Here is a 25,000-nt window from a genome sequence, read left to right on the forward strand (position 1 = left end):
CCTAAGTACTCTGGCATGTAGCTCATCAGGACCACTGGCTTTCCTATCGTCTAGTTCAAGAATAAATTTCCTAATAATTCCCGGTTTTATATCAATATTTTCTAAAGCTCTTAAACTACTCGTCGCACTGTTTGTAACAGGATTTCCTATTCTTTCCTAGTAAATACTGAAGAAAATTGTTCATTCAATAATTCTACTATGTCTTCATTTTGATCCACTACTACACCATCTTTTCTGAGTGGTCCAATCCTATCCTTATTTCTTTTATCACTGACCTTGTAATAACTATATAATTTTTGGGATCTTTACTCCCAGCTCTAGCTAGTTTTATCTCTGCCTGCCTTTTACTTTTTTATAACCTTACTCAAATCATCCCTGACCTGTCTGTACCTAATCAAATCTACATCTTCCCACTTTTCTGCAACTCTCTGTATGCCCTCTTCTTCTCTCTGATCTGGCTACCTATCTCATGAGTCCACCATAATGGCTTCCTGTTTCTCTGCCTTATATCTTTGTAAGGGATACACTGCATCACTATACCCTTTACTACAACCTTAAAAATATCCCACATCTCCTGTGCAGTTTTATTTCCAAAACTATCTTCCCAGTTTACCTCTCCTAATAACTGACGTAACCTACCATAATTGCCTTTCTGATAGTTTGGGACTCTAGTCTTATTCACTATATTATCCCTACTGGAATTAATGATAAATCTAATTATATGATGGTCACTGTTTGCTAAAGTCTCCTACCTCAACTTCCTTTAAACAATGCTCAATATTTGTTAGTACTATGTCTAAAACCTTCCTCCCCCTAGTAGGTTTATCTACCATTTGCACTAAATAGTTATCCTGAAAACTTTCCATAAACTTATTTTCACTAGCATCTCCTACCATCCTCTCCCAGTTTACTGACTTAAGATTAAAATCCCTAAGATAATTGTCTGACTAGTACACCCCTATTTATCTCATCTACCATAAGGTTGTCTACATCTGCTGACTGGTTAGGTGGCCTATAAAAAGCTCCTACTCTAATAACCTTACTTTTGTTTACTCTAACATCCAGCCATAAGGACTCTACTCTGTTATCTACCTTAATACCATTAACCTGACTGGAAATGAAGGATTTTTTTACATAAATAACTACTCCTCCGCCTATCCTACCAATTCTCTGGTGTAAATACATAATGTATCCATCTACTTCATATTCTTTCCTATTTTCCTAAACTTTTCCTCATTTACCCATGCCTCTGTGACACATACAACATCTAGGCCTCCTCAACTATATAACTAGATAACTCGTCCTTCTTGTTCCTAAGACTCCTGGCATTTACATAAAAACATTTAAGTCCTGCTACCTTCCTAGATGCTGTCTCCTTATTTGGAATCCTAATCTTATTCTCTCCTATTTGCACCTGGAAATCTTTCCTAATCTTTTCACTATCTCTGTTTATCCTATCTAATTTATGTCTAGCATCTTTCTTCTGGAATGCATTTGCTACCTCACCCCCTAGACTGACTTTGACTGGGGAGGGGGGGCTGCCCAGTCAACCAGTCAGGTGGATGGCCTCAACAAATGCCAGTGTCAGTCAGGTGGGTGGTCCATTGCTCTCTCTTTCTCTCACTTTCAGGGAGGGTAGGAATGTGCAGCACACACACATCCCATTCTCTCTCTTTCTCTCTCTCTTTCTCTCACAGTCAGAGGGTGTAAAGATGTGCTGCACACACACATCCCATGCTCTCTCTCTCTCTCTCTCTCTCTCTCTCTCTCTCTCTCTCTCTCTCTCTCTCTCTCTCTCTCTCTCTCTCTCTCTCTCACACACACACACACACACACACACACACACACACAGTCAGTGAGAAGGGTGGTCCTTCAGAGGTGCCAGGGTCGGTTGCCAGGGTCAGTGAGAAGGGTGGTCCTTAAGAGGTGCCAGGGTCGGTTGCCAAGGTCAGTGAGAAGGGTGGTCCTTAAGAGGTGCCAGGGTCGGTTGCCAGGGTCAGTCAGAAGGGTGGTCCTTCAGAGGTGCCAGGGTCGGTTGCCAGGGTCAGACAGAAGGGTGGGGAGAAAAGGGAGGCGCTGTGCACTCACCTCCCTATCTCTCCCGGGGGAGTAAGGAGGCGCAAACACGCCTGCCTTGCTCCCCTGGGGAAGAAGGAAGGCGCTGGGCACTCACCTCCCCTCCTCCCCGTGGGCAGCTCCATCACGTGCCTGTGTTTGTCAGGCACACTTAGTGATGGAGTGGATGCTCCTTGAATTTTTTGTGAGTTCCGAGAGGGTGTTTGAACCTATGCGCCCCTCAAATCCATCACTCTACCCACTGAGCCACGAGGGCCCTTTTTTTTTTTTTTTTTTTATTTGGTCTATTTCCCCATCTAATGTTTACGCTAGAATATATTAAATGATTAGATTCCAATAATTATTATTTCTTACCACATCAATATTCTCATATGTGTGTGTGATTTGAACGCTGGTGTCGCACACCCCGGGTCCCAAAGACCGTCACCCTATCCACTAGACCACGGGAACTCGAACTCCGACTAAGATAAAGAAGACAATATATATTTGAATACATCACATCACAAGTTCAATAAGAAGTATTGTTGCTGATTCCAATGAGAATGTTTATTCGCACAGCGATAATTACATGAAACTGTGGACTGTTAAGTGAGTCTCAGTCATGGAGTGCAAATAGTAATATTAGTAGTACTAGTAATAGTAGCAGTAGTAGTAGGTGAGATTAGAAAACTCGACAAAGGCGGGCATTCCTTGGGTGTGAGGCCGCCCCCGGAACCCTCTCTTCTTCTTGGTAACGTAACTATATCTATCTCTCTCTCTCTCTCTCTCTCTCTCTCTCTCTCTCTCTCTATTTACATATTACTCTTGTAATCTCTCCATATAATTCAGTAATAATGCGGTCGTTAGCCAACCACACTACAACAGCTATGGATTTATCTTATGTACCTAAATAAATATATTATTTAAGAGGGTTACTACTACTACTACTACAGCTGTTACTACTACTACTACTACTACTACTACTACTACTACTATTACTAATGCTGTATTTTCTATTGCTCTTCCTGCTACTACTACTACTAACACTAATACTGATACTAATAGTAATACTAATACGAAAACAATAACAACAACAACAACAACTACTACTACTACTACTACTACTACTACTACAAAAACAACAGCAACAACAACAGCAACAACAACAGCAACTACTACTACTACTACTACTATTACTGCTAGTACTAATACTACTACTGATGCTACTACTACTACTACTACTACTACTACTGCTACTGCTACTACTGCTGCTGCTGCCACCACTACTACCACCACCACTACCACCACTACCACTACTGCCACTACTGCTACTGCAATGCAAAACAACAAAACAATAACACTACTAATACTGTTACTACTACTACTACTATTACTACTACTACTACTACTACTACTACTACTACTACTACTACTACTACTACTACTACTACTACTACTACTACTACTACTACTAATAATAATAATAATAATAATAATAATAATAATGTCGTGATCCGAGCTGTTGCACGACGTTGCACAAATTGTCTAGCTACTGGCTATAAATAGTCAAAGGTTTTTTCTATCTTTAATTAACAAAACTAATATCTATACATAAGGTGTTCGATACGGCGCCGACAAGTAACAATCACAACTCTTTCTGTTGCCTTCTCCACTGCAATTATTACAATTTCTCTTGCAAACATCCTTAAGAACTGCATTAATCTCGTAGATATTCTCGCATCAAACGGATTTCACTTCAAACATCATCCACAATATCTTCATAACGTATTACAACATCTGAACCCGGTGCTTTATTTCTCCGTAAATCTCATACGTAGTACGTACAATATTACCCCTTTTTCCCAGCTACCCGTATATAAGGATGACCTTTACTTGGTACATGAATGCAAGCAACCACATGACGTACCACCAAATATATTACCATACACATATAATTACCAGACTCCGTTCAACAAAATGACAACGTAACACCACCGAAATATAATGACAAATATTGATATCTCCACACAAGTGACTTCCTCAAGTAATCTCTTTCTCTTGGTACCCATATATGGAATCACGTTAACTTCGTACACAATTACACACTAGTAAATATGTTATGTAACTTATTCGTCAGAGCAACACACATGCACATACGTAGGTAGCCGTATACAAATTCCCTTACTCATAGATGAAAACGCAAGTATATAACGACGTCATTATGAACCAAAGTACAACCACATAAACCATAATAAACTAATACCACATAATACCTAAACCTCCTATCATGCTTCTTCCTCCATTCTAATTTACCTCAAAGACTGCATTACAACTTATAGTTCCACTTACTGGTTATATATGAAGTACAAAACGCCGCCCTCAGCTATGCAGCCGAGGGTGGCCCGCTTAGAGCCGCGGTTGTCCTCTCTGCTTCCTCTCTCCTCTCTCTCTCCTCTCTCTCTCTGCCCCAAAACTCTACAATTTCCCTTCAGGAACTTATGGGGCGTGTCTTGACCCACACAACACGCCCCTCAGAATGTACCATTCACCAATCAAGTACAAGCTCAAATGAACTCCACGTGTGGTACGAACAACATCCAAGACGACAACACTACCACCGGATGTTTACATGACCTTTTGACCCTCCTGCCCTTCCTAATCTCTTTTATGGCTGGATACTGTTACACACCCCATACTGGCGAACTAGCATACTTCCATATATCTTTATTTCTTGTTTCTTATATTTTTCATATTTCACTTATGCTGTGCGCATCTGACAAACATCCCCCCTCAGAATGTGCGTCCCGCGCATTCAATGTAGGGAAGGGTGGGTGGGTGGGCAGGGTGTGCATGCCTCCCGTAGGAAGGATGAGGGCTTGGGCGACCGCGCACCTGATAGCGGTACTTTCCCACACCCATGAAGCATGTTAGCACCCGCCAGACCCCTGTCCTCTAGCCAGCATCCAAGTCTCCAGCCAGCTATGTTATATACGTAGGAATGTAGGGCAATGGGTCCAATACTTTCTGCTAAGAAGGCATATATTAGAAAAATGCGTCTGCACCTCAATATTCACAAAAGGGCTTTGCAGAGAGAATAATTAACTATATATATATGGTCAGGAGAGCATGATATTGACCAGTAGTGGAAAAGATATGTCAACACACAAAGTAAGGTAATGGAAAAGATATGGCAATGCAGTCGATACTCGTTACTTTGATATGAATATATGTCTATAACTAGGAAGAAAATATATCATTAGGTAGTATAAATACAGCATTAATCATATAAAATCAACTCACAATCTCAAATCATACCTATGTTATGCAGAGGAATTATGACAACATTTATCATAGTATTATGCATATATATGTCCATAACTAGGAGGAGTGTATATCATATCATAGATTGTAAAAGAAATCAGCTCATTATCCCAAATTATATCAATATTATTCAGAGGATATATATCAACATCTTACAAGATACAGAAACAATCAAGGAGAGCATCTGTAGACATCGTTCAGGTGTCGTCAGAATTTCTCAATAGAAGTAAGTTGGAACTCAAGTATGCAATGCAGTCATAATACATCACTATGAAAAGCATATTACATGGTGAAACTTCTAAGTGTATACATAAATATGGAGGAATTACTATCTCATTATCTCAGATAAGGGTGACGTCTCATACAAAATAACAGAAAACACAAGAAAATTTATTACATCCCGTAAGTATGCACAATATCACGATGTCGAAAATGAACTGACGCAATGGATTCAAGTACTGATATATAGATTGCATTAATCTTGCAATAAGAAATAGCTGCTCTCAGATCCACGTAATATGTTGATATAAGCACTTGAAACACTGGAAAATCCATCACTTGTGAAAATGTTACCACACCAAGAAATAAATCTGATTCTGAGTTGCCGTGTAAGGAATACGCTGTTATTTCTCACCTTAAGTCACGATATCTATCTTTGTATGTAATATACGCACTATACTCGAAAATCAAAATACAAAAAATATATTAGCTTGCTGTTAAAACACTCAACCATTACCGTTCTGTATCATCACCAGCACACAGACAAGAAACACGTTATGTATTCCACAGGTTAAACATTAATATTTACTTCATTATTTAGTTTCAACTTGTACTCCTTTCATATCAGTGTTTTCCTACTACATCATATTATATAATGTCCATATTAATCTCTTGATAGTCAACATCCATATCGTATTTCTTTAATATATTTTCGTCTTGTTTCACCTTCAAGCCTTACCATATAGCTAACGATAAGATGGGGAGTGATGTCCTTCAATATATTTTTCGCTTGATACCTCATCAATAGCCCTTCTTTCCTCATTATCGTCGTTAACTGATTACCTTTACAATCCTTGCATTAACTTTAAATCTTCCCTTAAAATGTTATATAATCAAGTGAAAGCTACTGAAACCACTGATGATTTCCTACGATATCACGATAGCTCAACTCAGACTTGTAACCAAATGTCCTGTGTTGTGTTAAGTACGACATCTCACATTGTATCTATTTTCAATCCCATAGATATACCCCTTATTTCACATATATCGTCAAAATCACAGATAAAGGCATTCATTAACACTCATTACTATACATTTATCCTAATCTCTATAAAATCTTCCAGATCGCCATATATCCCTCCAAATTATATAGAGACACCTTAACTTCCATGTTAGTCATATATCTTCGTCCTCATCAACAAGAAACCTTCAAATGCCTGCATATTAATCTAATATCAATATCACTGTCGCCAGTTTTCTGCCTTCGGAACATGTATAACCACTTTACCTTTGCATATGTTCACTATATCTTCATCTTATTTTATCAAGTTGCTATCTCAATAATAATATTTGCCCAATACAGTCATGACCTACACAGACGTATATATGCATATGCATCTTTTCCTATATCCTCACCGCAACCTTTTCTAATATACTCAATATCTTCACCGCACACTTTTCTAATATACTCAATATCTTCACCGCACACTTTTCTAATATACTCAATATCTTCACCGCAAACTCTTCTAATATACTCAATATCCTCACCGCAAACTTTTCTAATATAATCAAGATCTTCACCACAAACTCTTCTAATATAATCAATATCCTCACCGCAACTTTTTCTAATATACTCAATATCCTCATACCAAACTTTTCTAATACACTCAATATCCTCACAGCAAACTTTCCTAATATACTCAATATCCTCACAGCAAACTTTTCTAATACACTCAATATCTTCACCGCAAACTCTTCTAATATACTCAATATCCTCATAGCAATCTTTTCTAATATACTCAACATCCTCATAGCAAACTTTCCTAATATACTCAATATCCTCACAGCAAACTTTTCTAATACACTCAATATCCTCACAGCAACTTTTCTAATATAATGAATATCCTCGTCTCACTATCTCATATTTACCTCATCGTAACCTTTCCAGAATCCACATCCCATGACCATATATTCATATATTTATTTTGGTATTTACTATTTGCCTTCATATCTCATATTTACCTCACATCCTCTCATCTATATTCATAAGTCAGACTACTCTTGATATATTCATTTTGACTCGAGTACGCACATGTTAAAATCAATCCATGGATAGATATCTTTACTCAACATATTCACTAGTGAGCCCACTAATATCCTTGTGTATCACTCAACACTACCATGCCGGGTACTGTCGAAACGAAGCTTTCAGGGCGTCCCCCACTCTTCTGAATCGGCAATCCCCAGACCGGCATTCACATAATGTATATTAATATTTACTTCCGGCCAGAGAGAAACAACTTGTCACCTAGTTGATCACAACCACTTGTACACGCCTTATGCCCCTAGGTTGGCACGAAGTGTTCAAGTGTTGCTAGGCACAAGAGTCAATGTACACACAAGGAATGATATGTTTGACGCGTCTTTCTTCACATTATAATTCGCAACTTTAATGTCTTAATATCATGTGCTTACTCCGTTTTTACCTCACTCTATATCAACCTTCATACTTACACTTGTTTCCTTACTACACATATATATCATATTTACTCTGATGTTAACATTATTAGTGTAGTTCCGGGAATGACATCCTTATGGCTCTGCAATATCGATTTTTACGTCTATCTATATAAGATCTTAACCTCATGAATTTTAATTCCTTTTCATATGTCAAGCTGATCTATGATGGTCTTGTTAACAATTATCAATGCAATATTATATGTTTTCCTTCCTGACATATGAATTCTGACTCAGTCCTCATATTATTTACCTTGGTATATATTTTCCTCACTCAATATGAATTACCTTATAACAAATATTAAGTTTTCTTTTTCTAACCTATATATCTATCCCCACTTCGTTTTCTTCCTAGATATATATTCTCCTTGACTCAATCCTCACATTGTTTTCCATGATATGTATGTTCCTCAACTCATTATTAATTACCTCTTAACAAATATCAATATATATTTTCTAATCCAAATATCCATCTTCATCCCTTTCTTCCTAGATATATATTCTCCTCACACCTATTCCCTCACGCAATATAGATATGTATCTAATTCCTCCCAATATTTTCCTTCCTAAACATTCCTCTCACACAATATTGCAACCCCTTATTATATTCTTCATGTCATAAATATACCTCATGTTGCCGAATATCAAACCTCACATTCAACGATATTACTGACTCAATGACATTATCATATCAATGTCAATAACATTCGCCCAACTTACTGCCCTTCCGTAGATACTTATATTTGCATATTTGCTAATATGTATAACATCTCGAAAGCACTCTTTTTATATTTCAACCTAGTTGTTCTCAATTCTTATAACCACATCAGAACACTGTAAATTACGTCTTATACTTGCATTTACTGATGTTATACATATCGTCTCTATAACAGCCACAATAGTATCATAATGACATTAATTTACTTCTTATTCTTGCTTTTACTGATGTTATTCATATCGGCTTTATGAACTGACTAACGCCTTAAACAAGTAGCTACATATACTACAATTCACATATAAATTCTTGTACTTATAACTTCGGACACTAATATGATGTTATCCAACATGACCTTACAACAACAATCGTCTTCTTAAGTGAACAATTGAAGGTTGGCCTTGCTTTACACATGTACTTGAACATTTAATATATATTTTGCTTCTTTTCTCACCTTATCACTTAAAAACTCCACTACTTTATATTCAATTAACCCACTGAGAGAGAAAAGACATGAGGGGAGGCAAGTAACCTTAAGGTGGTGAGAAACGAAACTGTAAGGTGAACTAGGATCTAGCCAGCAACCTTCAATTGCATGAACTAGCACTGTTACAACAGTGTTACCTACTCAACTCAACTACTACCCAGCACGTGGTAGCATCCTCAACTCGACATATTATATGTATATATTAATTCATCTTTATATCCTGCCATCATTTCATAAAATTGACCCGCAACTCACCGTTTCCTTTTCTCCTTAAATATTTTCATCTACCTTTCATTAACCCAAGAGACTCACAATACACGTATGATCAATATGTAACAACAAAATGTCTTTCTCTGCTCTTGATTCTCTTCAATATTTCAATATTAACACTCTCCAGTTATTTCCTCTATTAACTTTTTACATAGATATCCCATTTTAATACTTACCTCATCTGTCAGTCATATTACTTCTTTATTTTCTATACTTTTGATATTGATATTTGCCTCAAACCTTAACCGCAGTGATGTATATCTCAATCATATTTCTACTGTGTCTCTATTATTCCCTCATACTATATCTTCTTCCCCATACACTATTCTCACAGAAAAATTCCCTTGCATCAACTACACACAATATCACTTCTTTTACTTGACACTCACTTTTTGTTCCATATCTTTCATCAGAACCTTCAATATTCTTTCATCTATAATCCGACGAACTCCCAAACATGATACAATTTACACATTTTTTATTCGTCTCTATCGCTATGGGGCAATTAAAATAGTCTTACTCAGTACTTCATATTTTCCTGCTATAAACCACAATATATGCTTACACCCCTTGGTATTTTCCTCTGACAGTCGACACTCGTGTGAAAAAAATTACCCTTATATGTCACGTCTCTTATATATGATAAGTTTCCCTTCACATAACGACAACAAATTCGTCTACCTTTGTGAATTTTGCCGCATATCCGTAATATTTATGCCCTTGACACTCAGTTATCGTTACTCCATTGACTACTTTATGATACACATATTATAATGTAGACGAACCTTAAATAATTTATTAAAAACTCTTTATATCTCATATTTTGTCGCATTTCTCTCCCGCTAATAAGACTCCTCGTTTACCCCTTGATTTGTAAAGGCTTAGGTGAAACAAGCGACAGGTAACCGTACAACATATTACTCAGATATCGTCCAATCAAAATATAACCTTAAAGCATCCACTTGAAAGAATAACCTCTTACACGCAACATGATCTTTAATGAATATCGAAATTAATTACTAAATAAAATCTACGGATTTTACACAAACCTTATGATCGTCACGGGCTACTCAGCTTCAGACAAAATAGTGATAATGATATGCATTCATATTATAATAACCATGCCACTTCTCATGTTGACAACAGCTACTTCGTGCACTTTCAACCAATTTACTTTAATCTTCCATCAATATGACTGTCCCTTGCGCCAATTCCAAGATTACACTTTGCAACATTTGGCAATATATATTTTTTTTGCAATGCAACAATTTGTGCAACATTTAGATCCCACCGCTGCCACCATGTCGTGATCCGAGCTGTTGCACGACGTTGCACAAATTGTCTAGCTACTGGCTATAAATAGTCAAAGGTTTTTCTATCTTTAATTAACAAAACTAATATCTATACATAAGGTGTTCGATACGGCGCCGACAAGTAACAATCACAACTCTTTCTGTTGCCTTCTCCACTGCAATTATTACAATTTCTCTTGCAAACATCCTTAAGAACTGCATTAATCTCGTAGATATTCTCGCATCAAACGGATTTCACTTCAAACATCATCCACAATATCTTCATAACGTATTACAACATCTGAACCCGGTGCTTTATTTCTCCGTAAATCTCATACGTAGTACGTACAATATTACCCCTTTTTCCCAGCTACCCGTATATAAGGATGACCTTTACTTGGTACATGAATGCAAGCAACCACATGACGTGCCACCAAATATATTACCATACACATATAATTACCAGACTCCGTTCAACAAAATGACAACGTAACACCACCGAAATATAATGACAAATATTGATATCTCCACACAAGTGACTTCCCTCAAGTAATCTCTTTCTCTTGGTACCCATATATGGAATCACGTTAACTTCGTACACAATTACACACTAGTAAATATGTTATGTAACTTATTCGTCAGAGCAACACACATGCACATACGTAGGTAGCCGTATACAAATTCCCTTACTCATAGATGAAAACGCAAGTATATAACGACGTCATTATGAACCAAAGTACAACCACATAAACCATAATAAACTAATACCACATAATACCTAAACCTCCTATCATGCTTCTTCCTCCATTCTAATTTACCTCAAAAGACTGCATTACAACTTATAGTTCCACTTACTGGTTATATATGAAGTACAAAACGCCGCCCTCAGCTATGCAGCCGAGGGTGGCCCGCTTAGAGCCGCGGTTGTCCTCTCTGCTTCCTCTCTCCTCTCTCTCTCCTCTCTCTCTCCTCTCTGCCCCAAAACTCTACAATTTCCCTTCAGGAACTTATGGGGGCGTGTCTTGACCCACACAACACGCCCCTCAGAATGTACCATTCACCAATCAAGTACAAGCTCAAATGAACTCCACGTGTGGTACGAACAACATCCAAGACGGCAACACTACCACCGGATGTTTACATGACCTTTTGACCCTCCTGCCCTTCCTAATCTCTTTTATGGCTGGATACTGTTACACACCCCATACTGGCGAACTAGCATACTTCCATATATCTTTATTTCTTGTTTCTTATATTTTTCATATTTCACTTATGCTGTGCGCATCTGACAATAATAATATTAATAATAATAATAATAATATTACTAGTACTACTACTACTACTGCTGCTGCTACTACTACTACTACTACTACTACTACTACTACTACTACTACTACTACTACTACTAGTGCCATCATGTTCACCACCATTCCTGTTGTATCGTTGTGATGTGGATATCTGACGGAGAGAACAGAGAATACTGTCGTCGTCGTTTTTTTTTGTTTAGTTATTGTAATACTGTTTTCATTGTTTAAAGAATATTCACATATTTTGTTGTTCATAATAAATGTATTATTATATTACTTTCTTTTTGCAAATTTAATGTTTGTTTAGATTTAGTTATCTGTAATGTTTAGGGTAATTTGCTCCGTGAATCATGGTAATGTTTTATTTTCAAAGGTGCGGCCAAGTCACGTTCTCCTTTGTGTACAGTTTTGTGGGTTTGAGGTCCTGGACAGTCCTGGGAATAGCGCCATTTCAAATATTCATTTTTTATATAATGTGTATTGTCAATGAAATATACAAGTGTTAGCGAAAGCAGAATATTCCAAGAGTACTAGTAGTGTAGTAGCGGGAGGCGGCCAGCAGGGGTGCGGGTCTTGCCAGTGGAATCTTCTCTACTAAGCCACCGCCACTACCTTAGTAGAGATATTTTTTTTATACAATATGAGCTTTTTATGGGGTTCTTCTGGCCATAGGAGGTATTGTGGGTGCCATCTATATGAAAGTCAATCCATTAGGGAACCTTTACCCCGAGTAAATGCCCTTTTTATCCTTGAACCGTGGCCACGATTCAAACACATGAGCTTGCAGACTCCTCGGCCTCGAAAGAGCCCGTGAATTGGCAATTAAATTCACTAATATCAACGAAAGCAGAATATGTCGAGAGTAGTGAATATGGTGGGGAGTGTGGGATCTAGCAGACGTTCATGTGTAGGTTCGAATCCCACCATGTGCCATCCTAAAACTTTTTCTTTCTTCGAGTGGTTTTAGTTTACTTACATATCATCGTGGTACACAGGTTCTAGGTGGAGGTATTATTACCTTACACCAAAGATGCGCCTGGGTGGTGATATGAGCCCTAATATGGGTACCACTATTAATAAAATTGCCTGCCCCGCTAATGGATGGAAGCTGGACAGCGCTTTCCATACACTTCAGGTATACCTGCAGGCGCTATAGACGATGACATAAGAAAAAGTAGTTATTCCATAACAGAAAGAAAAACTACTGTAAACTCACTCTCTCTCTCAGTGGTTATAGCGCTGGCTTCACAAGCCAGAGGACCGGGGTTCGATTCCCCGGCCGGGTGGAGATATTTGGGTGTGTCTCCTTTCACGTGTAGCCCCTGTTCACCTAGCAGTGAGTAGGTACGGGATGTAAATCGAGGAGTTGTGACCTTGTTGTCCCGGTGTGTGGTGTGCCTGGTCTCAGGCCTATCCGAAGATCGGAAATAATGAGCTCTGAGCTCGTTCCGTAGGGTAACGTCTGGCTGTCTTGTCAGAGACTGCAGCAAGTCAAACAGAACAAACAGTGAATCTCTCTCTCTCTCTCTCTCTCTCTCTCTCTCTCTCTCTCTCTCTCTCTCTAATAATGATACTAACTGTGATCAATATCACAGTAATTTGTTTGAGTCACTTATTCACTTGTGCCTTTAAAATATTGTTGCAAGGATTTCTAGAGAAATCATTATAATAATAACAGTAATACTGATAATATCACTGATAATATCATTATTATCTTTTATAATATCATTATTAGAAATGATAATAAAAACATTTATAGTATTGATATTAATAAGAGTGATAATGATAACAATAATAGTATTAGTAACAATAATGTAAATAATAATAATAATGATTATAATAATAATATTAATAATAATAATAATAATAATAATAATAATAATAATAATAATAATAATAATAATAATAATAATAATAATAATAATAACGATAGCATAATATTTCATAATTATTATTATTAGTCTTATTGTTATTATTAATAGTAGTAGTAGTACTTTTATAATTATTATTATTATTATTATTATTATCATTATTATTTTTATTATTATTATTGTTAGTATTATTATTATTATCTATTATTATTATTATTATTATTATTATTATTATTATCATTATTATTATTATTATTATTATTATTATTATTATTATTATTATTATTATTATTATTATTATTATTATTATAATAATAATAATAATAATAATAATAATAATAATAATTATATTAGTTCGTTGCAGGTTGCAATCGTGCTATTCTAAGTGAAGACTTATTCTTACTGCAGGTAATATATTATACGGTATTGTATTTTCTAATTTTAATTCATCTAAGATTAATTACACCACTTTTCAAGATTGCTCATAATGTCACACAAATTCAATCAATGCCCTTAGAAATGTTAAGCTCATCTCCGTAAATCCTTATCTCCGTAAATCCTTCATCAATGTTAATCACATACAATAAAACCACAAACATTAGGTGCCAATTTCACAGCTGATGCATCTCAATATCAACTCAATGCTTGACTTCTATAAATGCCCATATAATGTATACACCACAATATATCATATGTAATTATCTCCTCAATATGATATATCTTAATGCATCAACTGTGGAATTGCACTACACATACATAAAATCTTAATATAACATCCTAATAAATACACATCCTATATTTGTTTCCTCCTTTCACTTAAATGACATAAACATTGTCTTAGACTGCATTAACAACTATAGAGCTTTACTCACTAATACAAGAAAGAGTCTGTCCATGACTCAAATGTTTCTTCTCCTCCTCTCGGCCACTGCCTTCTGCTTTCTCCTCTCGTTTCTGCCAAGATTCTAGAGATCTTCTTGCTGGTTTCTGCTTATTTTAAATACTCAAGGTTTCGTACCTTTTCTCCACGCCCATTTTACCATCTACCATTCAGAGATCAGACATGTGGAGGTCCACGTGTGACAATGTAAGGACGAGAACACATACGAAGGTAATGTAGAAACAACCTTAAACGTAGTATACACAACATTGCCTTACTGGTGTTTCATAGGCTCAACTTTTCCCTAGTCTCATAGCACGTTCACCATTGGTCTAAACATGAAATACTGCTTGTTCATTGGCCATTTAAAACCACCAATCCTGTTTAACTACACGTGGGGAAACACGTGTTGACTATACTACTCTCCAACATCGTAACCAGAGTATTTTGTTTTGGGTGTTTGTTTGGGTCTGCGTACAATCTGATGCCTGGCTTCCCTCTCTCTTGTTAATGTTTGGCCTCCCACTCTCGTGTTAATGGTTTCCTCACAGTGTTTCGCAGCAGGGTCCCTTTACAATTCTCCCGTAGACGTAATTATTTACATCCTTGTGCCACTGCTGCATCCCGCTATGTCCCACCAGGCTGTGGCATGCCAGGTTATGACATACCCCCATCCTTAGTAGCGCGTCCCGGCGCTAACTGCTAGTGGTGAGGGCATGCGTGATAAGCGGTGTCCCTGTTTGAGCTGGCGTTGTGTGCTGACAGTCACCTGGGCTGGCGCAGCCTGTGCCAAGCCAAGGAGTGCACAGGGTCGGTAGATGCGGTAGGCCACCAGGCCGGCCGCGATGACCCCAATAGGCAACAGGATCCAGAGCCAGTCCTTCCAGTTGTGCCAGTCGAGTGCCGTAGGAGGGGACTGTTTCGCCAGCGGCTGCATATGTGCAATATATTTTGGGACAGACCAGGGCTCAAGACCAAAACTGTCGGGAATGCTGATATTAGTGGTATTCACAATAACAGAATGTTCCCAGGATGAGAAGGCAATGGGAGTAGTAAGGGATAAGGTTGAATAACCATAGGAGCTTCAGCAATATAATGAGAGGAAGCAGGGAGAGAAAATGTATCACTATGTATAGAACAACCCTGACTCACTTTCAGAAGGCCAGTACCATTAGTTTTTACAATTCACAGTAATATCTAGTGGTTTGCTTGTGGCATAATTCCACCCAGATGGCTGATCAACAAAAATAGGCTTGAAAGACTTCACAATCAGCGTGTTACATATATCAGAGACAGAAGGCTTGTGCAGAAAAATAGCAACCTCACAACAATCAGTGTTAGTGGAATATATAGGTTGGTTGGGAGGACATATCAATATATCATCAGACATCCTACAATCATCAAAATCATCAGTCAAAAAAATTGATTTCTTGCCTTGTTAATCACTAAATATTTCCTTGAAGGTTGATGCATTAAAAAAAGCATCTGATTTAGAAATAGGAAAGGGAAGGGGAGGTCATCCTGAAGACATCAAAGGTGTCAGCTGGAATTCCTCGCAAAGGAACGAGTAAGTAGAAGCTCAAGTCATGTAATGCAGTCTTATGGATTACACGAATAGCAGCTCTGTGTAATCCTAAATATTCTGGTTTAGGAGGAAACAATAACTCATGTTTAACTGATATCTCATCTAAAAGTTGTAGTAAAATGCATTTGTCACAATATTAGGAGAAATATGGGTTTCCATCATACTTTGTAATCCTATCTTAAAATTAATATGATCAGCTGCAATGGATGTCAAGGCTAGCTGGACATGCAGTAAAATTTCCAGTGAAAGAATGGATTTTTCATTATTTTCTATATGTTTTTCCATCTTAGTCATAAGGGTCTTAGTAACACGGGTAGCAGTTTCTAGTTTTTCCAATGTTTGATGAACATTTGTTAGTTCATTGAGAGTGACATTGATAACATGGGAATGAACATTGAGGAGTTTTCTTTCCTCTTCTGTGAAGGAGTCTAACGATTGTAATCTTTTATGAATAATATCAACTTGATCTTGTGTAGCAGTCCCAAATAATGTGTTTGCAAAAGATCCTATAAAATTTATTGCCCCTTTTTTTCCTTCTAGGTTGAGGAATGTCATTGGCCACAATATGCATTAGGAAATCCTGCATTGAAGCATGCAAATTTTTAAATCTTTCTTGAAAAGCCAGGATATGCTGAGAAATCAAAGAGGTAAACAAGATAAAATCATCTCCCTCAATTTCATCTAAATTATATATTATATTCTGAGTGATATTGTTGGCTTTTTTAATTGGCTCATAGATATCCTCCAATTTCAACAAAAAAGGCACCACATAAGCTTGTCCAGTTACAAGTAGTTGATGGTCTTGGGAGAAACTCATCCCTTGTTGAGGAGGTGAGCTTTGGGGTACATCCCAGGCTTGAACGTATCCCATGCATAGCCCCACAGTCTGCAAAGGAACATTTCATTTTATTTTATTTATTTTCTTTTACCATATTCTAAGGGCTTATGCATTACAAACGGAAGATTCGGCACACTTGTCCTCGACCGTAAACTGTATGGGACTGACGTGGTAGCTTCACCTTGATATTCTTCTTGCAAATTCTCAGTTACATTATGAATTTCCTCATCAACACCATGACTCGCTTCTGATAGTGAATTGTCATCCGATTCTGAATCTACACAGTGCTCTACATCCCTGAGAACACTGGAAAAGGATCTAGTGTCTGCAATGTCAACTTGGTTTCCCTTGTTTCACCTGGCTCGTGTACCGGATATGCTCGTCTGACATTCGGGTTCATCTGAGGGTAGCATTGTCTTCATGGATAATTCTTATTCTGTCAGTGTGTAATGTTGTCATCTTACCATTTCTAATGTTTCTTAATTTGACCACTACATCACTCACCTTTTCTGTCACTCTATAAGGACCTGTATATGCGGGTTGCAACTTTGCGGGGGTTCCTGCAGTGGGTACTCGGCGGACATATACTCTATCTCCAACTTGAATAGTCTTTATCCTTGCCTTCTTACATTGAGCCTTTTCATTTATTCCTTAGCTTCTTCTAAATATTGCTGACACCTAGCATATACCCTATTTGCTTTTGTTGCCATCTCCTGCTTAAAATCATCAACATTATACCAAACTTGTTCCTCTTTCATCATTTCAAATGGGATGGTTGGATCTCTGAGATACATGAGGTAAAAGGACTTTCTTTTATACTTGTGTGGTAAGCACTATTATATGCAAATGTAGCTATTGGGAGCATTGTATCCCAGATATTCATATTATCTTGCACCAAAGTGCGCAGTATGTTAATCAAGGTTGCATTTGATCTTTCAACTATCCCATTTGCTTGAGGATGGTAAGCTGTAGTTTTGCTATGTCGGAAATGCAGTAACTCAGTTAATCCCTGTAATATAGAATTGACAAATTCCCTACCTTGGTCTGTCACTAACATCTCAGGTATACCATGTTTACAAATCACTTCATCAAAAAATATTCTAGCAACTTCTGCGGCCGACTTGGTTTTCAGTGGTTTTGTAATCAAATATCTAGTAAGCACATCTATCACAACAAGACAATACATATATCCATTATCCGATCTACCCATGGGACCAACAATATCCATATGTATGCGCTGGAAAGGTCTCTCAACATCCGGGTATCTTCTCAGTGGTGCTGGGGCGTCCCCCGACCTCTTAAGCCTACGACAGATGAGACAAGACCTGCAATATCTTTCAATGTCCTCCTTCATTTTTGGCCAATATGCAAATTTCTGACACCTACTTAAGGTAACGGATGGCCCACCATGCCCCGCGGTTGGCAAAGAGTGGCCGAGGTGTACAGCAGTGTGCACAAACTGTTCGGGTACTAATATCTGACGCGTCATTTCTCCATATGTGTTGTGACTTACTCTGTAAAGCATATTATTGTCTAGAGACAATTCTGATATCTTTAACTTCTTATACCTCTTATCAATATTGTGCTTACTTAATTTTCCTTTTATTTCTTGCTCAGTTAAATTCTCTCTCATTAACTTCTTCAATAAGCCATAAAATTCATGGTTATCTTGTGACCTTATTAATTCCTTCAGATTCCAATCCACCATATTTTCTTCTGTGTTTTCTGTTATTGCTAACAAATGTTCATTTCCTTCATTTATTTCCACTTCCCTCAACCTGGATAAATGATCTGCTACCTTGTTAGCTTTTCCAGGAATATATTCCACCTTAATATCAAACTCTGCAACAGCTAATTGCCACCGAACTATCCTGCTATTTGCATTTGAGGTGGTCAACAACCATACTAATGGTCTGTGATCTGTGAGAATATAAATAGGGTAACCCAGGCACAAATCTCTGTTTACCTTAAGCCCATATACAATTGCCAGAGCCTCTCTTTCAATAGTACTATAATTAAGTTCAGCCTTGTTCAGTTTCCTGCTAAAAAATGATAAGGGTCTTAGGTTATTCATGCTATCCCTTTGTTGTATTAATCCCCCGATGGCAAAGCTCGAAGCATCCGTCGTTAAAAAGAATGGCTTTGAGAAGTCTGGAAATTTCAAAACAACATTTTGTGTTAATTCTTGCTTCAAGGTCTTAAAAGCCCTATCAGCTTCTTCATTCCACATTATGTGGTTATTGTTCTTCTTTCCATTCACCATTCCTGCTGTTAGTTTAGTTAAGGGAGCAGCTATCTCAGCATAGTTTCTCACAAACTTCCTATAGTAGTTAGCCATTCCAATGAAGGACTGTAATTCTTTCACTGTTGTGGGGCTGGCATGTTCTTAATAACTTCAATTTTGCTAGGCTGTGTTTTCAACCCTTCGGCTGATATAATATGTCCTAGATAATTTACACTATCCTTAAAGAAATTACATTTTTTCAGGTTTACTTTCAACTGAGCATCTTGCAAGCGTAGAAGAACCCTCTCCAAATTCTTTACATGATTTTCTAGATCTGTTCCTTGAACTATGATATCATCAATATAAACAAAAGTATCAGATCCTGTCAATCCAGCCAATACCTGATTAATAATTCTACAGAATGCCGCAGGAGAATCCTTTAAACCCATAGGTAGCACATTATGTTCATATAATCCATTAGGTGTTACAAATGCAGTCCAGGGCTTGCTTTCTTCATTTAACTGTATTTGATGGTAACCTTGTTTCAAGTCAAGGCATGAAAACATCTTTCCTTTTCCTAAGTTATGCAAAATGTTATTCACATTAGGTAAGGGGTAAGAATCATTCAGCACATGCTGATTTAAATTCCTGAAATCTACACACAATCTAATTTTTCCATCCTTTTTCACTATGGGAACAACTGGGGAGATAAATGCTGATCTGGATGGTCTAATAATACCCTGGCTCTCCATTACTTTAATTTGTTCAGCTACCTTATCATAAAAACAAGCTGGGATGGGATAAGGTTTCTTGGACGTAGGTCTGGACTGTAACTGAATGGTGTGATAGAAAAAGGGTGATATACTTGGAATGTCGTCATCACTAGCAAAGACAGAGGAGTATTTAACAACTAATTCTTTCAATATTTGATTTTTCCTTGTTCCCTCAGGATACATGTGATTAATGATTTCTGAAAAGGCCTTCATTTTATCTGTTTCATTTTCTTCTGTCACACCATTCACTGTATATTCATCACTCCCGCTTGGCAGAACCTCACTCTGACATGACTGTAAGTAGCCTAATGTTTTCCCTGGCTCTAACGGCACATGTTCACTCGAGAAATTTATATACCTCACCACAAACCTAGATTTCTTCTTCTCCATGTCATTTTCTAATTTCACTAAACCTGGACATAAAAACTGAGACCCTATAACTCCTTTAACTGGCTCGAATATAGCGATATCACTATCCACTAACTTTGTTTCTAAGGTCACATAACTCACTCGTACTCCTTGTAATATTGATGTCTGAGCTACTGAGCATTTATAACTGGGATTATCCTTTGATTCATTTGTTACTGCTTCCTTTTCACTTCTCTCAGTTATCATGATGGCATGCATCATGGGTATTTCTACAATAACAATTCTCCTTCCTTCAATATATAATTTCAGAGGTTTGGTATTTAGATTCACATTATATCTTTTCATAAAGTCAAAACCTATTATTATCTGTGATGGCAAGGCTCTATCTTCACTGATCACAAAATCATGTGTGTATATCTTACCTCCAATTGTCAAAGTTAGCTTAGTCTTTCCTGAAGTCAACATTTCATCTCCACTCGCATTGCGAATTACCTTATTTGTTGGAGTAATGTGTTTCTTTTAAGTTTGTCTACAACGTCACGCGATACAAGAGATACCCCTGCCCCGTGTCCATCAAGGCTAATACACTCTCATTTTCAATCTGAACTTCAATAGAAACATTTCCCGTGTCACTATTCACCGCTGTGATTACCACCGATTCATGTGGTTGCGTTGGTGGTAAATTGGCGTTTTTTTGTGTTTGATATGTGGTGTACCTACGTGAGTTGTTCATGCAGTCCTTACTCGCATGCCCCTGTACCCCGCAGGTGAAACAAGTTACCGTGGGCCTCGCCCTTGGTGGTATTGGTGGTAATTTCACTGTGCACTGACTCGCGAAATGTCCCCACTTGTGACATCTAAAGCATTCTATGGTTCTACAATTTTGAATGGTGTGGTTATTTCGCCCACACCTCTGACAATGTATATTTCTGACATTCTGAGGGCGATACATCGTGTGATCTGTAGTAACAGCATTCACTGTCACTGCGTTTACTGGGACAACCCTATTTTCTTTGCGTACTGCAGCGTCGTGTAGCTGAAGGCTGGGGTGTGACGCTACATATTTGAGAGCTTTTTGTATACTAATAAAGGCTTTTTCATATCTGCATCAGCAAGGATATAAGAAAAATCCTTAGGCAAGGCATTCACAATGATGGAGACAAATATATCATTATATACTTCCTTACCTGTGGGTTTCATGCTTTCTAATTTTGCCACAATCCCTTCTACTCTGATATAGAGCTCTGTTATGGTTTCTCTGGGCTGTCGAGTTACTGATGACAATTCACTGATCAGGCTTGGAAGCGATCTATCCTCTGGATAAATATCAAGGAATGCTTTTCTCACATCATCCCAATCATTTTTATGTTGCGTTGCACAGTGTGTCATATGAGTATATGCACTGTCTAATGCATATTGCTTGGCCAACTCTATCCTCCCTTCGTCTGTCCAGTTTGTCATTGTTCTATTTTCTAAATCCTTTATCCATGCGTGAGCGCTGGCGATACATTTTACATTTGGTACCGACGGGCTTCTTTCTTCACCTCCACAAAAATATGGTAACCCAATTACCTTGGAAAAATTATCCCTTGCATTGTCAGTGATCGCTTCCGCAATTTCCCAGTACTGATGCAAGCCGGGTTAGGGGGAAAACGGAGATGTAGGGGGTGACTGCGCCATTCTAGAGGTTGTGACGGCTGGCTGCTGATTCGCTTTACCGTTAAGCGATACCGAGCGCTGACGTAATTTATGAACTATATGTTTCATCTACAATTAAGCAACATTAAAATATTCTCAATATTTACTCGTTAACATCCGCTACATCCGTGACATCCAATGCACTTGATCGAAATTTTAATTGTCTTCACTCTCAACTATACGCCTGCAACGATTGCAATTGCAATAATATCCCACCGCTGCCACCAGTTTCGGAAGTTCGTTGCAAGTTGCAATCGTGTTATTCTAAGTGAAGACTTATTCTTACTGCAGGTAATATATTATACGGTATTGTATTTTCTAATTTTAATTCATCTAAGATTAATTACACCACTTTTCAAGATTGCTCATAATGTCACACAAATTCAATCAATGCCCTTAGAAATGTTAAGCTCATCTCCATAAATCCTTATCTCCGTAAATCCTTCATCAATGTTAATCACATACAATAAAACCACAAACATTAGGTGCCAATTTCACAGCTGATGCATCTCAATATCAACTCAATGCTTGACTTCTATAAATGCCCATATAATGTATACACCACAATATATCATATGTAATTATCTCCTCAATATTATATATCTTAATGCATCAACTGTGGAATTGCACTACACATACATAAAATCTTAATATAACATCCTAATAAATACACATCCTATATTTGTTTCCTCCTTTCACTTAAATGACATAAACATTGTCTTAGACTGCATTAACAACTATAGAGCTTTACTCACTAATACAAGAAAGAGTCTGTCCATGACTCAAATGTTTCTTCTCCTCCTCTCGGCCACTGCCTTCTGCTTTCTCCTCTCGTTTCTGCCAAGATTCTAGATATCTTCTTGCTGGTTTCTGCTTATTTTAAATACTCAAGGTTTCGTACCTTTTCTCCACGCCCATTTTACCATCTACCATTCAGAGATCAGACATGTGGAGGTCCACGTGTGACAATGTAAGGACGAGAACACATACGAAGGTAATGTAGAAACAACCTTAAACGTAGTATACACAACATTGCCTTACTGGTGTTTCATAGGCTCAACTTTTCCCTAGTCTCATAGCACGTTCACCATTGGTCTAAACATGAAATACTGCTTGTTCATTGGCCATTTAAAACCACCAATCCTGTTTAACTACACGTGGGAAACACGTGTTGACTATACTACTCTCCAACGTCGTAACCAGAGTATTTTGTTTTGAGTGTTTGTTTGGGTCTGCGTACCATCTGATGCCTGGCTTCCTCTCTCTTGTTTATGTTTGGCCTCTCTCACTCTCGTGTTCACAGCAGGGTCCCTTTACAATTCTCCCGTAGACGTAATTATTTACATCCTTGTGCCACTGCTGCATCACGCTATGTCCCACCAGGCTGTGGCATGCCAGGTTATGACAAAATAATAATATTATAATTATTATTCCTGTTCTTAATGTAATAATAATTATAATTATTATTATATTATTATTATTATTATTATTATTATATTATTATTATAATAATTAATATTATAATTAATTAATAATATTATTATTATTATTATTATTATTATTATTATTATTATTATTATTATTATTATTATAATAATAATTATAATAATAATAATAATAATAATCATAATAGTAATAATAATTATTATTATAATTATTATAATAATAAAAAGCAAAAGATAATAATAATAATAATAGAATAATAATAATAATAAGTTGGAGGAGGATAATGGAAATAATAATTATAATAGGTTTAAGGAGTTGAGTTTGTAATAATAATAATGTAGAGATTCAGACAAGTTGGAGGAGGAGGTATGAAACATAGGTTTAACTTTGTTTGATTAGTATGAGCCAACTGTAGATTCTGTAGGCCAACATAAAGTTATTAAGTTTATTGTTTTATTTATTGTCTAGCCGAGCGGTTTCACTGGTAGTTTTAGTGTTTCTTATCAACCCAGGTGTACAAGGAAAAACTCAGTTTATAAAAGTTAGTATATTATGTACAAGATTACAAGTGCTGTCCACACGCCACGCACAAGAACATACGGAAACGTGTTTTAAACTCGGGAAATTGTTTGTAATGTCACTGAATTCACAGAGTCACTAAGTTCCCGCAGCACACAGTTCAGACACACACACACACACTTGACACACCCTGCACTTCCCAGTCGCCGGTTAACTTCCTTCTGCCGTCGTCGCCGGTGCTGACACCAGGGTTGGAGTAATTGTAATTGTAATTTAATTGAAAAGTAATTAATTACATTAAAGTATGTAATTGTAATTGTAATTGTAATTGGATGTAGAACATAATGAAGTAATTGTAATTATAATTAATTACATCATAAAGTAATTGTAATTTAATTGTAATTGTGAAAAATGTCAGTCATACTAAAATTCTGATAATCCTTGTGTTTTACTGCTATGGTGGCAAATATGTGAATACTGTATATGATGGAGTATGGCAAGTTGGCAACCCTTACTGGACAACCCACCTATTATACGAGAATCAGACGCGTCCACTTCTCCTACAACACTTCAGAAAATTGCATCCTTGATCAACTCCATCAAGAAATCAACAG

General features: G+C 37.2%; 2 protein-coding genes across 6 annotated transcripts in view; both read right to left on the reverse strand.

Moving 5' to 3' along the window:
* LOC123504010 (WD and tetratricopeptide repeats protein 1-like) overlaps window positions 1-25,000 on the reverse strand; it is a 436,213-nt gene that overhangs the window by 260,632 nt on the left and 150,581 nt on the right. The window lies entirely within an intron of this gene.
* Window positions 17,046-22,345, reverse strand: LOC123504012. 2 transcript variants are annotated; one of them, XR_006674678.1, is made up of 2 exons: window positions 22,296-22,345; window positions 17,046-17,405 (listed from the first exon to the last, which is right to left on the reverse strand). XR_006674678.1 is itself a non-coding variant. In XM_045254213.1 (2 exons), the coding sequence occupies exons 1-2, from the start codon at window positions 22,182-22,184 to the stop codon at window positions 17,251-17,253; spliced, it is 429 nt and encodes a 142-aa protein (XP_045110148.1). In that variant the 5' UTR covers window positions 22,185-22,339; the 3' UTR covers window positions 17,046-17,250. The 2 variants fall into 2 exon arrangements, 1 of the variants encoding a protein (XP_045110148.1); XM_045254213.1 differs by having other exon boundaries at window positions 21,911-22,339.

Source organism: Portunus trituberculatus, chromosome 15 (genome assembly GCF_017591435.1).
Source record: "Portunus trituberculatus isolate SZX2019 chromosome 15, ASM1759143v1, whole genome shotgun sequence".
NCBI lineage: Eukaryota > Metazoa > Arthropoda > Malacostraca > Decapoda > Portunidae > Portunus > Portunus trituberculatus.